This window comes from Panthera leo, chromosome C1 (genome assembly GCF_018350215.1).
Source record: "Panthera leo isolate Ple1 chromosome C1, P.leo_Ple1_pat1.1, whole genome shotgun sequence".
NCBI lineage: Eukaryota > Metazoa > Chordata > Mammalia > Carnivora > Felidae > Panthera > Panthera leo.
This window is the reverse complement of record NC_056686.1, coordinates 19361775-19381890: the sequence shown is the minus strand read 5'-3', so window position 1 is coordinate 19381890 and position 20116 is coordinate 19361775. Positions and strand designations below refer to the sequence as shown.

Genomic DNA, 20116 nt, shown 5'->3' with positions numbered 1-20116 from the left:
CCCTTGGCTGGGCCTGGCACTCAGAGCCCTCCCTGCCCTGGGAAGGCTGCCTGGGCCACAGCTGTGTGCTCCCTCACCCACCTTCAACTGTTCTTGATCCTGGGCCAGAATGCCTTCCCTCCTCAACTCCCAGCCGCCCCCCGCCAATACTCTGGCAGCCCCATGCCTCCCAAGGGAGAGCCCTCTCTGCACCCCAGCTGTGACTGGTTCCAGGGAGGACCTGAATCATCCAAGGGCCAGAGGTCAAACTGGAGAATGGGGGTGGGAAGCCTTGGACAGCATGTTCTCGCTGGCCAGGGTGAGCTGATCACGAGAGTTTCCAAAGCTGTGAGGCCATCAGAGCAGGAAAACACCTGACACCCTGGACCTGGGCTGGACCAGCCACCCCCACCTCTCTACAGTCGCCCCAGTCCCAGGCGAGCCCTGAGTCCCCCTCCCCCGCGCAGCTGCTGGAGGGGTATTTATAGCCCGAGCATGAGGGGGCAAGGACACGCGTTTTATTTCGGAAGTGATAAGTCCAGTTCCAGGTGGATGAACCCTGGAGAAACCAGGGCCCCTTCCCCCACTCCACTGTCACGGCCAGGGTGCTCGGGATAATCCCATCTCCCACCCAGCCCACCTAGAAATGGCTCCTTCTCAGTCCTGAGTGTGTGGGCCAAAGGAGTGGGTCTCTTTTTTCAAATTCAACCCCCCCCCCCCCCCCCCCCAGTTTTCAGATCCTGGGCTGCACTGCACCAACTCTCAACGTCCCCTGACCCAAGGGGCGATAAAACTCCGGGCCCTTTCCCAGAGGGAGCGCGGTGTGGCGCTGACCTCTAGTGGTCATGGCTGGTAGTGCAGAGCCACGGCCCTGCCTGAGCTGAGGGTACCACTGCCCCCCGCCACCCCCGGGCTCGGTTGGGACGGACCTCCTGCGTTCTCAGCCCCTTTCTCCCCGGCCCCATGCTCCGCCAGGTCGGGAAGAAAGCCCCGAAACTAGCTTCTCAGCTCCTCTTTGCTCCACTGCTGGGGTGCGAAGATCGTGCCTGGCAACACAGGCATCTGCGGGTAGCTGCCTTCCTGCCGGACTGGGAACCCCGTGGGCCGGGTGGAGGGGCGGGGAGGGGGGGGGGGAGACGGAGTTTGGTCTCACTCAACACACTGTCCATACTCCCAACTACGGCACAGGGCCGGGCACGCAGTTGATGTCTCTTTTATCTGTTCGTCAAATATTGGTGTAACACTTGCCAAGCCAGAGAGAAGAGGACATGGCCGGGGCTCCCAGGCTAGTCCTGGGGCCTGACCGTGTACCTTGCAAAGCCGCGCGAACAGTGTGGGAAACACCCGGCTGTGAAAGCTCAGAGGATCCGGGTCAGGGATGGGGGTCAGTCAAATCCATGGAGAAGGCGAAGATCTGAAAGACAAGTAGAAGTCAGTTCCGCAGAAGCCGAGAAAGGCATTCCAGGCAAGGGGTCAGCGATGGCAGAGGCGCCGCAGCAGGGCAGGCGCCTTGCAATTGGGGCCTGCCACTCGCAGCCGGGCTGGAGGGTGGGGCGGGGCCCCGCGCCTTGGGACGCTAGGGCCGTGATTGGCCAAGAGAGATCTGACGTGTTAGCTAACTGGCTGCCTTGATTGGGTCTCCCGTTGTTCCAAGGGAGGGAGCTGATGCACCGCCTCCCCCGCCCCGAGCAGGTGCGGCGCCCGGTGGGAGCAGGGCTGGGGGCTCCTCTGACCTCTCCTAGGGCTTCTCCAGGCTGCGATACTTCTTGCGCAGCACGGACACCGGGTCCTTGAAAAGCACTGGGTCCAGACGCAGGCGAGAGGAAACCAGGGGCATGTAGCCGAAACCCGCAGCCATCTGGTTGATGCAGTCTCGGGCTGTCGGCTGTGGCTCCGGACCCCCAGGCACCTAAAGGGGAGGAGAAACGCGTTGGAGGTCTCCTCTGTCCTTCCGAACCCCCCCCCCCCCCAACGCCCCCGAACCCTGAAGCAAAGAGGATTTGGGTTAGACAGTGAGAGGGAATCCCTTCCCCAGCCAGTGCCCTCCCAGTGCCAACCTGTCCCCCTTGTTCCTCACCAGTGGAGGTGTGGCCTCAAAATGCTGCTTCCCATAGGGCACCTTGATAGGGGGCAGCTTGGTGACTGCTGCTACCAGGAAGTTCATCAGGATGTCCACACAGGTGGGTGTTTCATCGGCCAGGGTTCTCAGAGCCTTGGGCAGGGAGTGGGTGAAGAGGGTGTGGTAATACCTGGGCAAAGGGGAATGACAGGCAGAGGCTGCAGCCAAATTCACACACCACCCCTCCCCACCGGGCTCCATTCTCCTCCCTCCTGACGTCACTCTCCCTTTGACTTCAATCCCCAAGGCTCTTTAGAACCCTCTGCCCCCCTCTCTGAGCCCTGGCCATCTCAGAGAGCTCACACCAGAAATACAAACCTCTCTCTACTGTTCTGTGCTCTGTGGTTCTGACATCTGTGCTCAGCAGATGGTGTACTCCTTGCCTTCTCCCTTACAGCTCCTTAGGGCCCCCACCTCTGGGCTCTGAAGTCTGAACTCAGCCAGAATGAGGTGGGGGATCAGCTGGTTCCAAGGCCATTAAATATGGCAGCTCCAAAGACCAGCTTTGGGAAGGCTGTGGATTAACCAGGCTGATATTGCTCTGGGTGAGCCTTGCTTCACACAGTCCTCCTACAGGACAACCTAGGCCCACCCTGCAGACCTTAGGGGTATTCTTCACTCTGCTGAGAATTCCCTGCAGAATCTACTAGAGGTTCCAGGTTACACATACTTGGTTTAAACATGTCTAAGGAACCCCTCTAAAGGGGCCTTCTAGAATTCAGTCCCTGCCCCAAAGACAGGTGCTTCGGTCAACTTCTCAAAGGTCTGGGACAGTCCCCAACCCATCACACACACATTTATAAAGCTTCAGGATCCTTCTCTTGTCGCCACCATCACCAAACCCAAACACTGTCTATACCCTCTACTTAGCTCTACTTAAAACAACACTAGCTACCATTTGTTGACCATCTGTGTGCCAAGGCCTTCATAGGGCTTTCTTACCTGATTTTCACATCAGCCCTGTGAGGAGAAGACATTTTCCGGATAACAAAACTGAGCCTTACAAGAGGTGAGGAGACTTGCCCATCACACAACTGGGATGTGGCAGATCTGGGCCTTGACCCTGGAACTCCAGGGTCACATAGTGACTGCTGTGTTCACTCCCACACCACCCTGCTTGTGGTTCAGAGAGGGGGGTCTCTGGCCCTCTGCTCCCAGGGCCAGGGCCTCCATCTTTACCTGTGGTAGAAGGCAGCTGACGTGAGAACCATGGAGAACTCGTTGGCCCTCTCAGCAGTGTAGCCCCAGCCACCCTGGGCCTCATCCCAGAAGTGGTTCCACGTCAGAAAGCCCACCATCCGCTCGGGGAAGCTCTGCCATACCAGAAAAGCAAAGTCCACCTGGGGAGATAGTTAAGTGAGGTCTGAGGAGGGACTTTCCGACCGGCTGGGAACATCCAGAGATATGGAGGCAAGGCCGGCCTAGCTGGGGGGACTCAGGGGAGAGGAGATGCGAGCATAAAATTCTCCAGGAGTGCTTGGGGGTGGGGGTGGGGTGTCCCAACTGGGAGAAACAATGCTTTTTCAGTTGGGAGGCGAAAATTGTTTTCAAGAGTCTGTGGAGCACGAGGGTGATTGGCTCCCTGGGATCGTGTCAAAAGTGGGAGGGTTTACCTCTGCTCTGGTCCTTTGCTCCTCCCCCTTCCAGGAATCTGAGGGGCTTCTGGGGCCCTCAGGCTCTGTCCCCGCTACGCACTGGGCTCCTCTTGGGCCCAGCCCTCACCTCACTTGTGGTAACACTGCTGTGCGCATCGAGACTGAGGATGGCATCCGTGCTGATGGCTCTGTGCGGGAAGAAGCGGTCACTGACCTGCAGTGGGAGGGAGGTGAGGCCACCTCAGCCGTGGGAACCGTCCCCAGGCTCCCACGGTGACTGTCTGCGTATCTGCTAAGCAGGAGCCCCTGCGGACGGTGCTGTAGAAGGAAGGGCAGTGCAAACAGCAAGGCTTCCTGGACTTGGGACCTGGAACTCACTCGACGTCTCTGCACTTCAACCTCTCCTTTGGTAAAATGGGGCAGTTGGTATCTAGGGGCCCTTCCGGTTTCAACACCTCAAGATTCCTCTCTTGTCACATTGCATGTTTACCCCAACCCTGGGAGGGGTAGTCAGACATCCTTCATTTGAAAGAAACGGGTCCGGAGAGATGAAGGGCCTCGCCCAGAAGCACATAGCACACAGGTGGCTCACAGCATCTGGGGTTCTTAGAAGCCACCCTCCTCTGGCCCAATTTGCTGCCATCTCTCCCCATTTCCTTAAGGTCCCAGGTTTCTCCTCTAGCTCATCCAAGACGGCCGACATTACTCCCTCTGCCTCCTTTCATCACATAAAACCCCCGTTCTCTGGAAGCACAATTCAGAAGGGCCAGGGATGGAAGAGAATCATTTCTATTAGTTCTGCCGCTGAAACCCACGTCAGACCATCAGCTCCAGGAAGCTCTGCCACAGCACGAGAACAAAGTCTGCCTGGAGAGATACTTAAGTGAGGAGTAAGGGAGGACTTCCTCACCAGCTTCAGGCCTAACTTGAAGTCCAGATTTGGCTCAGGCCCAAAGAGAGTCCTCTGTGTGTGCCCTCCCCAGTTCCCAGCATGCAGGGGCAGAATCCCTCCTTCCTGTGCCCCCCCTCTGCTCCTCTCCTCACCTTCCTCTGCCCATCCATGACTGTCAAGGGCACTGCTGTCTCAGGCCACCTGGATGGGGGTGGTTTCTCACTGCTCCAGAGAACCAAGATCTAGGAGGAAAGGGGGGTGTTCCTGAAGGGAGAGCAGCTGTGTTTGTGAGTTTGGGCAAGAGTTTAGTTGGAGCCAAGGTCTTTCAGTGCTGCCCTGTTTTTGCCTCTGGGGTTCTGGAAGGCAGAAATTCCAGTGACGCGAAGGCAGTTACCTATAGCACTAGAACTGAAGAGAGTCAGTTGTCGGGGCACCTGGATGGCTGTCGGTTAAGCGTCTGGCTTCGGCTCAGGTCGTGATCTCGCAGGTCATGAGTTTGAGCCCCACGTCGGGCTCTGTGCTGACTGACAGCTCAGAGCCCGGAGCCTGCTTCAGATTCTGTGTCTCCCTTTCTCTCTGCCCCTCCCCTGCGCATGCTCTATCTCTTTCTCAAAACGAAATAAACATTTAAAAAAGGAGAGTCAGTTGTGGTAGCCCCTAGCCTGGGCCCTGATCCCATGTCCCATCCCCATCTTCTCTCAAAAGGCTTTCATTCTCTTCTGCTCCTTTATCGTTCTCAGCCCAGCTCAAGTGTCGCATCTGTGGATCTCCTCTGTCTGTTGCTGGCTGAGTTAAGTGCTTCCCTCCCCTGTGAATCCAAGTCTACGTGGCTTCTCTGGAAGTGAGATTTGACAGTGTGTGCCAGGGAAGGGAATGCTGACTGAATCTGAATCCAGGGCAGAATCCTTTCCTGCTTTTTCTCTGCATCCCCAGCATCAAGCCCATGGCCGGACACTCAGAGAATGACTGATGGGTTAACACATGAATGTATGTTTACTTCTCCAGCCTCCCCAAGGGGCACCTGCTTTTTAGATGATTTTGTCAATTTCCATGAGGGAAGGAGGGAGGAAAGGAACAAGAAACTTGGGACTTAAATAGGAGGGCAGGGATGTGCCTCCCCGCAAAATGTGTGGTTATGCTTGGGGTCTAGATGGTCTTCAAGGGCCCTGACCTTGTCCCGGCCCCCCACCCTGGATCCCAAGACCCCAGCGGGCAAGGGGACAGACCTGGGCACAGTTCTGGGAGCCTGCCACCGCCTGGATGAGCTTCAGAGGGGGCTGACCTGGGGCCCCCACCCAGATCAGGGCGCTGAACCTGCCCACAGGGCGCGAGCCTGAGGGAATGAGACACGGTTGTTAGGGTAGGAGGGGACGGGACCGCCTAAAGAGTGACCTGAGCTGGGGACTCTGGGAGCCAGGAGAGCTGTTGGAGAATCAGGGAAGGGCTTGGCGGGACTGTATGGTTGAGGCTGGGACAGACTGGGAAAGAGTTGGTGAAGGGACTTCAAGTTGTCCCACCCCCAGGACGTACCCCATTGTCCCACCCCCAGGGCGTACCCCGTTGTAGGTGGTAGAAGGGGAAGTCCGAGGGGCTTGTGGAAAAAGTGGGCAAGGCCAGGAGTGCACCCGGGGGGCTGTTCCACAGTAGCGAGGCGTGAGCAGATGCTCCAAAGATCCGGTCCTGAATAATCTGTGAAATGAGAGGGCTGTGCAGAGGCAGTGGCCAGCGTGGCTATGGGCGGGGTCTGGGGAAGTGCGGCCGGGGCCCTGGCGGAGCCCCGCCCCTCCCCCTCCAGGCTCCAGGGAGGGCAGCAGCTGCGTCACCAAGGGGTTCAGGCGCAGAAATCCAGAGTAGGGACACTCAGTGATGGTGTCCGGAGTTGGCGGATGACGATGTGCTTGCTCCCTCCCTTTCTTTCCTCACTCACGGCAGACATCGCTAGCAAGTTGTGACATTCTTTGTGGACCCAGAATCCCTTTTAACCCAGCACCCCAGGCAGCCACTGCCCGTCACCTGGCCTGGCAAGGTGGCACGTGCTTTGAAATCTATTGACCAGAGCTGTCCTTCTACAGATGGGGAAACTGAGGCCAAGACTGGAGAAGGCACTTGTCCAAGAGCTCAGAGTCAAGTCTCAGATTCATCCTGAGGCATCTTCAAGGGGGACGTCCAAATACTGGGGCAGAAGAAGTGTCCAGAGAGAGGGGTGCGGAGAAGGAGCAGGGGAGAGGCAGGAGCCAAGCACCATGGCCCCCAGCATGTAAGTGCCCCTCACCTCCAGAGTGGTATGCATGACCTTCTCCACTGAGGAGAAGTAGGCATCCCATAGAAACTGGGTCTGCTGACGCAGGGCAAGGACCCGCGTGAGGGGCATCTCCTGGAGGGCAGCGAGGACCTGAAGCACGGAGAGAGAAAAGGAGAAGTCACGGGGCCTTGTCTTTGACTGACTCTGGGGTGGGGACAATCCAGGTTGGAGGTCTGGGAACCAGAAGCCTTCTCCCCACGGTTTTTCAGGTGGGTTAGCTGCAGCTACCCTTGGCCAAGTCCCAGGTGACTTAGCAGTCAAGAGTTCAAGGGTCACACAGAGCTGGGCCTAAATGCCACTTAGTAACTGTGTGACTGCAGACAAACTACTTAACCTCTCTGAGTCTTTGTCCTCATCTGTAAAGAGGGGATGGTAATAGTACCTGCCTCATAGGGTAAATTGTGAGGATTAAATGAGATAATACACAGTAAGTGCTTAGCAGATAGTAGAGACTAAGCGACTGGTAGCTATTATTATTAACTGCCATACCGCTCTCACTTCTCAGGGAATTCAAGCCTTATGCATACGTTTTCCAGAACCAGGCAGGTTAGTTTCATCAGCTGGAAAAGTCACTGTGCATTTTGTTTTCCCCACCCCAGCCTCCATGGAGGCAGTCAGATTTGGGATTTTCTGTGGCTTTCCTTTAAGTTAGTCCAGTCATGGACCAGTGGAGCTGGGCCCATGGAGATCATCTGATCTAACCTATCCCATTGTACAGATGGGGGAACTGAGGCTGGAAAAGGCTCACAACTTGCTCTTAGTACCCTCAGGAGTTCTGATCCTCTGGGAGCCCCAGAGGCTTGGGGTTTGGGGCAAAATCATCAATATGCACATAAGAGGATAGGAATGAGGACTGAGATCAGTCTGGGGGCCAGTCCCCATCCTGTAGGCAGGGCCCTGAGCTACCTGAAATGGGAGCCTCTCATCAGCTACAATGGCCGCCTTGGTCCAGTCGATGACCTCGGAGAAGGGCAGCTCCCACCGAGGGCTGAGAAGCACAGGGATGCAGCCAGCCTGGGGGAAACAGGAGTCACTGCGGAGCCCAGTCCTATATCCTAACACATTCCCCCTCCCTTGGTTCCAAATTAGCAGCTGATTTGGTTGGGGGCAAGGGGCAAAGAAGAGAGAAAAGTGGGTTATTCTACAGAGGGTGTGGTGAGTGTGGCTGTAGGCACGCCTGAGTCCCAGAGTAAAGGAATGGGCTGCTCCCTGCCCCTTCCCGTTGGCCTGAGTCCAGAAGTACCCTGCCAGCTCCGGAGTGTGGGGGACAGGGACAGGGGATGCCTAAGTTGGGGTTGTACCTGCAGGGCTTGAAGGAAGTGCAAGGCATCAGGACGGTGGCCGGGGATGAGGCAGAAGGTGGCATTGGGTAGCGTTCCCCCAGGGTGGGTCCTAAGGAGGTACAGGAAGGGGTCCCACACATATGAGGCCTGAGACAGCGGCCCCTCACCCCACCTGGCTCCCTGGATGGTTCCCCAACCCCCCACACGAACACTCCCAAATTCAGAACATGCAAGCCCATCATCCGTGCTTCATACATTAACCCTCATGCACACACACAGCCACACACTGAACACTAACACACACCAAGCTTCACACTTGCCCCTCATTCGTGGTTGGGCTAGGAGGCAGGAGCCCTGGGTTCTAGTTCTGCCTCTACCCTTGGAGGTCTTACACCTCTCCCCTTCTCTTCTCTGGATCTCGGCTTCCTCATTTGCAAAACGGGAGGTAGTGGGACCAGCTGTTTCCAAGGCCTGGTCTGACTTGGGCAGGCACACGTTTGCCAGCCCACTGCTCTGCCACACGCAGATTCTGGGGCAGCCCTCACCTGATTGGCCCCCTTGCCCAGCCTTCCCCCTAGCCCGAGAGCCCAGGCCCATGAAAGGCTCCTCTGTCAGGAGGTGGGCTGGGCCCCCAGCCTGGAACCGCACAGGAAGCTGCTGCCCAGAGGCCCCCTTGCCCAGAGGACAGGCCTCCTCTGTTCCTCCCACTTTCTCCCCCCACCCCCTGGGCCACACTCAGGCTGTGTGTATTTGTGGGGGGATGGGCAGGAGCCACCTCCCTGCAACTGCCCACCCAGGGAAGCAGTGCCCGTGACCTACTACTGGGAGGTGCAGGGAGGGCCTGGAGGGGCAGGACTCCTGGGCTCACACGCCTGCTCAGAATGGGACTGATGAATATGGCCCCGAGGGTCCCAGACCCTCCTCAGCTACAGCCTATCTGGTCTGAGTCTGAACCTTCAAGAAGCAGTCCTTGGAGCGCTTAGCTTCTGGACTAACCCCCACTGAACAGACGGGGGGACTGAATCTCAGAGAGACCCAAGGACTAGCTGAGGGTCTCAGAAAGGGTTGGAGCAGAGCTGGAACTAGAATCAAATATGCTAACTCCTGCCCCTGGGTTATCTGAACTACCCCACTGCTGCTGCTTAGGGGGTCTCCCAGGGTTTCCGCCTCCTGCCTTCTGTCTCCACTGCTCAGGTGGCCACCAGGCTTCTTCTGGGAGAAGCCACACGTTAAACAACAGGACATTCTCCACCTCATTGGTGCCACAGCACCAGCCAGCCACAGCCCTCCTCCCCTCCCCAGTAAAGCCCTTGGAGGCTGAAAACCCATAAGTTTATGGCTTCAGAGAACCCAGAGACAAAGAGCTTTCTGAATAAACTGTACCCTCAGTCCTCACAAACCTCCACTGTCCTCTCCTCTGTGTCTCTGTATATCCTTCTCCTGAGGGAGTGCCTGGGACACCCCTCTCTGCCTTATAGCCCAAGGAATTCTTCCTACTCGATCTTAAATGTCTAAGCTCAAACTTCGCCTCCTCTGGGAAGCCCTCCTTGATCTTTCCAGAGATGGCTCCCTCCTCTCTGCCCCCACGGCTTCTGTGTGCACCACAGTGGTAATGAGCCATGCCAGCTTTTACCGAGCATGTACTTTGTTCAGGCACTACATGCTTTACACATATTAACTCACTTCCTTCTCACGGCAACTCCCTCAGAGATGGGAAGTACATGCTGTTAGTGCCCTGTTTGCAGATGAGGAAACCGAGGCCTAGAGAGGTCACATAGCTCTGAAGTAGAGGAGACACCAAGGTAGCCGGCACAGCATCTCTCTGCTTAACAATGTGTGTCATAACCAGTGACTTATCTGTCTCTCCCATAAGACCGAACAACTTAAGGACAGGGGCCGTGCCTTCCTCACCTTAGCATCCCCAGGGCCTAGCAGAGCACCTGGCAGAGAATGGACAGGTAATGGGTGCTAAACGAATGAACGTTCAGTGTGCAATAAAGGATAGACGCAGGACCATGGACCAAATGTCCAAAAGGTCATTTTCAGCACAAGTTCTAGTAATGGATCTGGCAGAGTAGTGAGTGGGCGGCCTTGAGAGATGGTGAGATCCCCATTGGTAGAGGTAAACAAGCAGATCTGGATCAGCACCTGAATGGGTGTGTGAGTGTGTTACGGAGGGGGCTTCATGGTAACTGCCAGTGAAGTCTTAGGGTCCTGTGACCATATAAGGTACTTGCCCCAGACTCAGGGTCTCAGTGCCCAAGATGGAGTCAGTGTGGCTCCACCACGGCCCCATGGCTCCACTGGGCTCTGTTGAGACCTGGCTATAGCCAGGGCCACGTTGTGACCTCCATGTGTCCTAGGCACTTTGGCCTTTGGGGCCCCTCTGCTATTAAAAAAAAAGGGGGGGGGGGTGGCTCAGTCAGTTAAACATCTGACTTCAGCTCAGGTCATGATCTATATCTGTATCTCTCTCTATATAAATGACATTTGATCATTGTTGGTATAAAAATGAAAATACCAGAGTACCTGGCTGTTTCAGTTGGTGGAACATGTGACTCTTGATATTGGGGTTGTATGTTCAAGCCCATGTCAGGTGTAGAGATTATTTAAAAATAAATCTTAAAAAGAGAAGTGGCACCTGGGTGGCTCGGTCAGTTAAACGTCTGACTCCTTTTTAAAAAAAAAAATTTTGCGTTTATTTTTGAGGGAAAGAGAGAGCAACAGAGCATGAGTAGGGGAGGGGCAGAGAGAGAAGGAGACACAGAATCCGAAGCAGGCTCCAGGCTCTGAGCTGTCCCCACAGAGCCTGATGGGGGGCTCAGAGTCATGAACTGTGAGGTCATGACCTGAGCCGAAGTCAGATGCTCAATCTACTGAGTCACCCAGGCACCCCTAAGCGTCTGACTCTTGGTTTCAGCTGAAGTCATGATCTCACAATCATGAGATTGAACCCTGCAGTGTGTTCTCCGCTGGGCGTGGAACCTGCTTAATTAAGATTCTCTCTCTCCCCCTCTGCCCCTCCCCTGCTTGTTGGTGCGTGCTAGAATCCAAAGCAGGTTCCAGGCTCTGAGCTGGCAGCACAGAGCCCATCGTGGGACTCGAACTCACAACCTGGGAGATCACGACCTGAGCTGAAGTTGGACGCTTAACCGACTGAGCCACCTGAGTTGAAATCAAGAGTCAGACGCTCAACTGACTGAGCCACCCATGCACCCCAAAACATTTTCTTCTATTTAAAAGTGCATTTTTTTTCTTCTGATTTTCAAAGAAATGAAAATGTTTTCACGGGTCCCTAAAAGTGTCATGGGCCCTAGGCACCGCGCCTCCGATATCCAAAGGAGAAAGGCCAGGGGACTTGAAAACATGAATTGAGTTTATGTTAAAGAAAAAAAAAACAAAACAACCCAAATGGGGGAGAGCACATATACATGTTGATTGTGCACACACAGAGTACCTGAGAAATTAGAAACGGTGTTTGGCTCCAGGAAGGAAAACTGGGTGGCCAGAGACAGGGGTGGGAGAGAGTTTTGCTGTATACCCTTTTGTGCCTTTGGAATTTGGTACCATGTGAATGAATTCCCTATTCATAAGAATAAATAAGTAACAATTTAAATGGGTGGAGGCTTATTCCAAAGGAACAGAAGACTGTTCAGCGACGGTGGAAAAATGTGGGCTTTGTGGCCAGAAGTGCACGGTTTAACCCCAGACTCCACCGCTGCCGCTGACGCTGTAGCCCTCCCATCAGAAACCTGAGGGAGGCCGTGGTGAATCACCAAAGAGCCTCGGCTGGCTCCCTCCCCCCTCTCGGAGCCTCAGTTTCCTTTTCCCTGAAATGGGAATAATAATACCTCCCTTGAAGGGTACTTGAGTGGGCACGACTTGTGCAAAGTGGCTGGCGCAGCACCTGGCCCAGAGCAGGCTCTCCCCACGTGTTGGCTTCCGCCCCTCCCCCGCCCAGTGAATGTGGGACAGTGGCCGTGGGATGGTGGCAGAGACTATGAATTGCCTCTTTCTCTGGCCAGTACTTGTTTATTCAGGCCACCCTCCGAGGGCTGCCCCGTGGCTGGTGGCCTCCCTCTCTCATTCCGTCCCTATACTGTCTGGCTGGTTCAGGCAGCTGCGCGGCACCTCAGGGAAACTGAGGCTCCAGCTACTCCGGAGATTATAAGTCCCGTCCCCTGCAGGTGGGCTGAGGCCAAAGAGAGAACTTCTGGAAGTCCAGAGGGCAGTCAGAGGCTGCCAGCCATCACACCTTGGGAACACGCTCATCAACAATGCTACTTAGAGGGTGGCCCCCACTGATTAGGAAGCCTTGACCAGTTCTGGCCAATTTTGGATCAATCGGTAAACATTCAGCGAGTCAACAGTTCACCTACTGAATGTAGCTCCTTTACTGTCGGTTTCTCAACGCAGTTCAGACTGAAACAGCTTTCAGATTCACCAGTCAGCAACTGCATACAGCAGTAACTAAAGTCAGCTAGAACTTCCTCTAATCAAGAATAGCTAAGTGCCGGGGCGCCTGGGTGGTGCAGTCGGTTAAGCGTCCGACTTCAGCCAGGTCACGATCTCGCGGTCCGTGAGTTCGAGCCCCACATCAGGCTCTGGGCTGATGGCTCGGAGCCTGGAGCCTGTGTCCGATTCTGTGTCTCCCTCTCTCTCTGCCCCTCCCCTGTTCATGCTCTGTCTCTCTCTGTCCCAAAAATAAATAAAAAACGTTGAAAAAAAAATTAAAAAAAAAAAAAAAAGAATAGCTAAGTGCCTAATCAGAAAGTGAGGCAGGGCCCTGGCGAGCAAGAGAAACTTGTTCATGGAAGGTAAGCTCTGTCTGAGCTCTGAGTTTGAGGTGCCTGGAGCAGGGGGGGGGGATCCCCAACTTTTCAGGTCACTGCTGAGGATGCCTGCTAGGGATGGGTCCAGGCAGAAGGGCAATTCCATTCCTACTGGTGGCTGTGGGGCTCCCTGGAGGCCATGTGCCTTCAGGAGGGAGAGTGATTGCATTCCCATGAGACCCCCTGAGACGCAGAGGCAAAAATGGAGCTTGGCCACGTGAAGAATTCCTAGGAGGGAGGTAGAGCTGAAAATAGCCCATGTTGTTCTAGCAGAGAACAGGGAGATACCTGAGGGAGGGAGCGACAGAAGGACACCAGACTGACAGGTTCCAAATCGGGTCTGCTCCAGAGATGGAGAAGGAACCCTCTGCCCCAGGGGCCCCGGACAACCTCCAAAGGGCTCTGGTTCCTGCCTGCTCAACCAGCCTTTTGGACACCGCTGGGCTCCTGGGGGTGCAGGAGGGGTAGGGTGCTTAGGGGTTAACTGCCCCATCACCTGAAGCGTGTCACCCCAACTAGCCCAGGGAGAGAGCAGTTTCTGAACAACTCTCCACGTCCCATAGGCCACCATGCCCCTTATACGTCTCCAGGTGGCAAGTTCTTCTGGAGGTCTGACCCCATTCATATTTGTTGTAACCCAAAGCTGTTTCCTTAAGAGGTTAATCCCCCAAATTAGACACAGGAACAACTTCCATCTGTGACCAGCTCTTAATCTCCACGGCTCTGAGGCATTTGATGGGTTGATCATAAACTCTTGGTTAAAACTCCGAATTCTAATGCTTCAGGCTTTGGAAATAAGCAACTCTGGATGTAAACACTGGCTGTGCTCTTGTTGTCTGGATGGCCTCAGACAAGTTACTTAACCTCTCTGAGCTTAGCGTCTGGTACACAAACAAATGACAGCAGTTAGTATTATTTTATTGTAACTATTATTTATAACTTGGGACAGAGTGACCGCTATAGATGTGTGTGTTAAAATATTAGGGAAGGAGGAACCGGATTAAGAGAAAAAGAGTAAGTAGGAGTGAGTCATGTTTTTGTTTTTAAAGATTCCCCCAAGGGAGACTCCAGAATCCACTTCGGACACCCCTTACGGCAAAGCACCCTCTTGGTGGTGTTTTCTCTCTGTCTAACCTGATCCCCTCCTGTTGCAGCTGAGGCCAGTCCGGTTCTCCCATCCCATCTCAATCCTGCCCTCCACCCTGCCCTCTGAGCTCATTCCCACTGCAGACCCTTCCCACCCAGCCCCCAAGGGTAAAGGTCCACTTACTGCTCGGGTCCACGGTCCTGCTCACAGCGCCCATCCCAGGGACAGGTAGAGGGGTCAGTGCCTGCTGTGCGCCACCCGCCCCTCTCCTCTGCCAGGGCTAGCAGGGGCACCCCGGGGTGGGGGCTGTGCTGTCGCAGCTGGCCAGGTGCCCCACCTCGCAATGGGTGGGCTTCAGGGAGAAGCGGAAGGGCCACGTCAAAGCCAGGCCGGAAGGTGTCCACTGTGGGGCTGGCCTTGGCCACCATCGCCCGTTCCAGCTGGAAGGTCTGGGGGCAGGGGGCTGGGTGGAGATCGAGGACCAGATGGTTCCTTCCCCCATTCCATTGCTGGGGCACTGGGCTGCACTCTCCAGCTGGGACTTCCAGGCTGAGGAAGAGGAGGAGGCAGGCCTCCTCAGGGCTGGCCGTGTGGTAGCGGGAGCTCTCAATGGAAGCCAGGATCTTGCGGTGAGAGGCGGAGATGGGTCCAGCCACCGGGTGCACGAATACCTTGAGACCACCAGTCCTGCACTTCGAGGCGTCAAAGCAAGCCCCCCAGTCGCAGCCGCCACCACGGGGTGCTTGAGGAGGTTGAGGGGCATCTTCTGGGAGTTCCCCAGGCTGGGAGAAACTCGGCAGGAGCTCTGTATCCAGCCAGCGGGGCCAGCCTTGGGGGGCACTTGCCCAAGGTCTGGCAGGCACTGCCAGGCGGAGAAGGGGGAAGACTCTCAGGAGGACGAGGAGCCAAGAGGCCGAGAGTGCCAGCCAGAGGGACTTGCCTCTCCACGACTGCATGTGGCCACCCGCAGCCAGGGCTGGGGGAAATCAGGAGCAGGGGCTTGTGGGTGGAGCTGGAATCAGCCTTCTAGTTCAGCGTCTTCATTGTTGTAGATGGGAAGACTGAGGCCCGTGGAGAGCAGGCTGCCTGTGTGAGGTCAAACAGCAGGTCACCAGCCAGGCACAAGGAGCCCAGGTAGGACCCGGCTTTCTGGCCTTGCCTTCCTACAGTCAGGAATCTGCTTCGTTGGCCTTCGGACAGCCAAGGCAGCCTTTGCCCTCTCAGCAGGGCCCCTGCCCCTGGGCACTGCTCAGCTGATGCAACCCTGACCGCACTGCAAGGCTGTGTCCTTCTGTCCTCCTGGCTGCACCCCCTGACCTTGGCCTCAAAGGAGAGGCGGGCAGTCTGCCAGGCCATGGGGGACCCGTGGGGGCTCTCACAGGAGGTGGCTTGGCCAGCATGCAAGGCTGGCCTCCCCAATCCTCCCCTTGCCCAAGTGGCCTCTGAGTAGCCCTGGCCGCCCCTGTGCCCACTGGCGGGCACTTCTGGGCTGTGGGCCTAGTGGCTGGAGCTAAAATTAGACCCTGCGCCCCATGTGGGCTATCAGGGTCAACTGAGGTCAAGGCCGACCGAAGCAGTGCCCTCCGCCTGGGGGTCGGGAGTGCTCTGGGTCCTAGTCTTCTCCCACCCTGCCCCTGTCCCCCCCAGCTCAGGGAGCTTGACTCCTCCTCCCCCACCCCTAGCAGCCGGTCCTACACCCTCTGGCTTGGAGCTATCTTGGTGCAGAGGCCAGGGACCCTGCCCCACGCCCCTGTTCCATGGCCCCCCCCGCCGCAGCCCTGCCGGTGTCTTTTCCCGGTCCCTCTCAGGGTTGCATCTGGCCCCGACTAGATCTCTTTCCCAGCCTGGCTCCTCCCCTGCCAGCCTGGATTCGCTCCTGCCTGGGAGGCAGGGTCTCGCTTTAACCCCTTCCAAACCGGTTTCCTCAATGGCCAATAATCCTCAGCAGCAGGACCCACACCTCACAGTTTGCCTCAGGCTGTCACAGCCTGAGTCTCTGAATTCACACATCCGCCCTCCAAGGAAGAGGTCGAAGAGGTTGTCATTCTTTACAGGTGAAGAAAAGTGAAGCTCAGAGAGGAGAGTGGTATCTTCCTAAACTAAGAGGTGGCAGAGCAGGGATTTGAACCCTGAACTCCTGACCCTACTCCTTAGAGCTTCCCCCTGGCCACCCCAGCTGGGGGTATGTTTGCAGGGAGTCTATAAATCAGCTGATGAGAAAGTCAACAGATGAGAAAAGTGAAGCAGGAAGGGGTGGGGGGAGGCAGGGGGAGGATGGGAGGGGTGGGTGTTGTTGGGTAAGATGCTCTCAAGGATTCCCAGGATCGGTCCCTCCTCCTTCAGCACCACCTCTCAATCTCATCTAGCTGCAGCCTTTTGGGGCCCACTCCTGGCACCTCTCACAGGTGCCCAGGTCTGCCTTTGTCTAGAGCTCTGTAGGAGAGGTCTTGGTGCTCATCTTCCAGTCCATATGGTAAGTTTTACCTGTGGTTGAACTTGACTGTCTGTTAGTCCACAGCCATTGAGGGGTTCCCTTGCTCAGTTTCTTCGTCTGTGCTCTGAAAGGGGAATCAGGAATGGGTGATGTCACCCACTGAAGAATCACCGAGGCGAAGAGGGAGACACAGACCCTGGCTGCCAGGAACCCCTGGCTGCCAGGAACCCCGGGCTGACCCTCTGGGAGGGAGGCCACAGGGAACTGACCAACTTGGAGTGAACTCTGCCTCTACCTCTTAACAGCTGGATGAGGCGGGGCCTCTGTCCCCTTATCTCTAGATGAAAGTAAGGATCTTCACCATGAGATGGTTGGCAGGTTAAATCCAGGCCTATCCCATGGGGTCCTTCCGCAAGTGGCAGCCTCCTTTCCTTGCTGGCCTTCCTTTGATCTGAGAGGGCCACCGATCTGACCAGAGAGCCACCATGCGCAGCCGGTCTGAGGGAAGAACACGGTTCATTCACCCAAGAATCTCCCCAAAATGGCCAGCACAGGGGAAACCTGGCCTCTTTGCCCACAGTGTCTGTCCCTAGGGATGGACTGACTTTCCCTGCACGCATCAGGCTTTGCCACAGGAGAGAGGCCTTTGCTCTTGCTGTCTGCTGCCCCTGCCATTCACCTTACTCAGCTAACTCCATCTCATCCTACAGGAATCAGCCAAAGGCTCCCCTCCTGCAGGAAGCCTCCTGACTTTCCTGGGGCTTGGTCTGATTACTCTAGGTTCTCATGCCGCTTTTCATCCTTCTATCCCCGTACTCATTCATTCATTCATTCATTCATTCATCGAACAAATACTTAATGAGTACTAAACATGGGCCAGGTTTTGTGCCAGGCAAAGAACAATAACGGCTAACATTCATATTATGCTTACTTTGTGCCTCGCACAACTCAGTGCAAGTGTGTTAGCTCATTTACTCCTCTCCTAGGGGGACTCTGAGGAAGGTACTGCTATTGTCCCCATTTTACAGATGGGAATGCAGAGGCCCGGGCAGTTAGGTAACGTGCCTAAATTCCCACATCTTAGCCAGGCTTTGGATCCAGTCAGTCCATTCCTTTAGCCATTGTACCTGTCTCCTGAGTGAGACAGGTACACCCCCATTCTTGCAGAACTGCACCTTCCCTGAGAAATACCAGGATGCAGGCAATTACAGAACAAGGGGAGGGGGGACTGAGGGAGTGCACAGAGGAGCTGCCAAATGCCGGGGCCAGAGAAGTCATCTCAGGCAGTGACTCCTACCCTAAGACTTGACAGACGAAATATGTTTTTTTAGAAAAACCACTGTGGCTACCCCTATGGGAGCAGACAGGAAATGGCAAGAGTGGAGGCAGGGACCACTTTTGGTTTTTTTATGGTTCATTCATTCACTCATTCCACAACTACTTAAGGAGCCCTCGCTGCGGGCCAGGCAGGATCTAGAAGCAGGGAACAAAGCAGACGGAATCTTGCCCTCATGGAGTTCACATTCCAGGGTGGCGAGATTGGCAATGAACGAAAAGAAATATCTCCTGTTATTTGGCAACAAATATGGAGAAAGGGAGGGGCTGCAGAGTTACATGGGACCAACAGGGAAGGCTGGCTGAAAAGCTGGCATCTGCGAGGGAGTGAGTGGAGAGCGTGTGCGAGGTCAGGTCACTCCAGCAGCAGGGGAGAAGCCAGGGCTCGGGTTCTGGGGTGGGGGCGGGGTGCGTACATGCGACGTGAGAGGCATGGTCTGACTTGTCTCTGTGACACCTCTCAGACTTCAGGGAAGAAGCTGGCGTCGGGACAGAGACGGGAGCGGGGAGCCCCGGTGGCCCAGGTGAGCCACGCAGGGGAGCCCTGATGGTGGCTAGGAACCAGGGTGGCAGGGGTGAGAAGTAGTTGGATTCTGGGCATATTTCGAGCTAGGGCAAAATGACAGATTTGGTGATGGACTGGACATGAGATTTGGCCTGAGCCATGAGCAGGATGGAGCTGCCCTCAACGGGGATGGGGAAGACTGAGTGGGGAGCCAATCTGGGGGAAAAGGTCAGGAGTTCAGTTCTGAGGCTTTAGCCTCACTCATGCTTCTCATCCCAGCACTAAGGTAATAAATGTCCAACAAATACTTGTTGAATGAGTGAATGAATGGATGGGCAGACAAAGCTGGCAGGGCTAGGAGGTCAGGGCCGGCTGGTGCAGGGCTCGGTAGGGGATGACTGCTCCTGCTCCCCCCGCCCGGGCACCCTGGCTGGCTTCTGCCTGTGTCCACACTTGCAAACACACGCAAGCTGACCCCTACCTTCGGCCCTACGAGGGAGGCTCGCAGGCTGGCTGGGCCCTGGGCTCGTCTGGCCTGCGATTCACATGGTCGCCCTGCAGCTTGGATGGAGGAAGAGAAGGCAGGGCATCCTGGCAGGCAGGACTGAGCTGGGCTCATGCTAAAAATATACTGCTGGGCTCTTCCAAAAGCTCTGGGGCCTCCACCAAGCTCTTCAGAGCTCATCGAAGCCACCAGGGGTTCCTGTCCCATAGCTGGGCTCTGGTCAATGGCACAGTGGCCGACACTTTGGGGAGATGGGGGGTGAGACAGGGCAGGAGGGAAGGGACAGCAGTGAGGAGGAGGAGAGGGAGAAGGCCTGCGCTCTGGTTCAGCGTGGGGAGGCTTCTGGGAGAAGGCAGAAGTCTTGTTTTCTGCAGGGTTGAAGCAGACCTTGATGTGGATTGGAGTCGAAGCGAGCTCTGGATGGCATCCCGGAGCTGGAGCACTGCTGTGTTTGCTTTGTAGCTATATGGTGGTGTCACGCTGCCTGGGGGCTGCCTGAGCGTGGGCTTGCTTCCTGCCCGAGGTGCCAGGTAACATACTGGCCAAGTGCCCAGGCAGAAAGGGGGGACTAGCACCACCTTGTTCGATCTGGAGCATTCCCTCTTTGCCCCCCGCTTCTGCCTCCCTCCCGTCTTTCCTTCTCTGGAACGGATCTGAAATTTCTAGATGGGATGTATCTAGTCTTCCAAGAGGAAGGGGTCTGGAGCATTGGCTCAGGTGCTCTTAACAAGCTGTGCGCTCCTGTGTAAGTTGCTTCACCTCCCTGTGCTGCTGTTTCCCTCTCTATAAAATGCTGATAATAGCACACTCCTCAAAGGCTTCCTGGGAAGGGGATTAAATGAGATCATGAATGGACAACCTTCCACACACCATGCCTGGCACAAAGCAGGCAGCTGACAAATGGTCTCCTCCGTCCTCCTCCAACCCAGGGGGAGGTGAGTGGGCACACACCAAGCTGTCCCTCCGGGGTGGATCAGGGCCAGGACTTGGGCTTTCTCTCCTGTGCCCATGTTCTTCCCCTGCGCCCCCATCTCTGTTCAGAAAGAAAGAGTCTTGGAGCTCCAGGAGGTGATCACCATGGCAACCCATCTGCTGCTTCTTGTCTGTTGCTGTTTTTTCCTCCAGCCTTGAGCTTTCTGGGTGTCTCACTGCAAAATTCACAAGTGTTGGGGGATGGATGCCACGAGAGGCTCTAGGGTCCCAGCTCTCACTTGCTTGAGCACAGATAACCCCCAAACCATGGTGAAT

The 20116-nt window shown here is 55.8% G+C and overlaps 1 protein-coding gene across 1 annotated transcript; it reads right to left on the bottom strand.

The window, feature by feature from the left end:
* Window positions 1-1336: 1336 nt before the first annotated feature.
* On the bottom strand, window positions 1337-15307 carry EXTL1 (exostosin like glycosyltransferase 1). Its single transcript, XM_042953160.1, has 12 exons — window positions 14273-15307; window positions 8189-8279; window positions 7794-7901; window positions 6858-6977; window positions 6142-6274; window positions 5812-5918; window positions 4738-4827; window positions 3821-3907; window positions 3278-3438; window positions 2057-2228; window positions 1713-1888; window positions 1337-1393 (listed from the first exon to the last, which is right to left on the bottom strand). The coding sequence occupies exons 1-11, from the start codon at window positions 15043-15045 to the stop codon at window positions 1718-1720; spliced, it is 2013 nt and encodes a 670-aa protein (XP_042809094.1). The 5' UTR covers window positions 15046-15307; the 3' UTR covers window positions 1337-1393; window positions 1713-1717.
* Between the last annotated feature and the right edge of the window lie 4809 nt (window positions 15308-20116).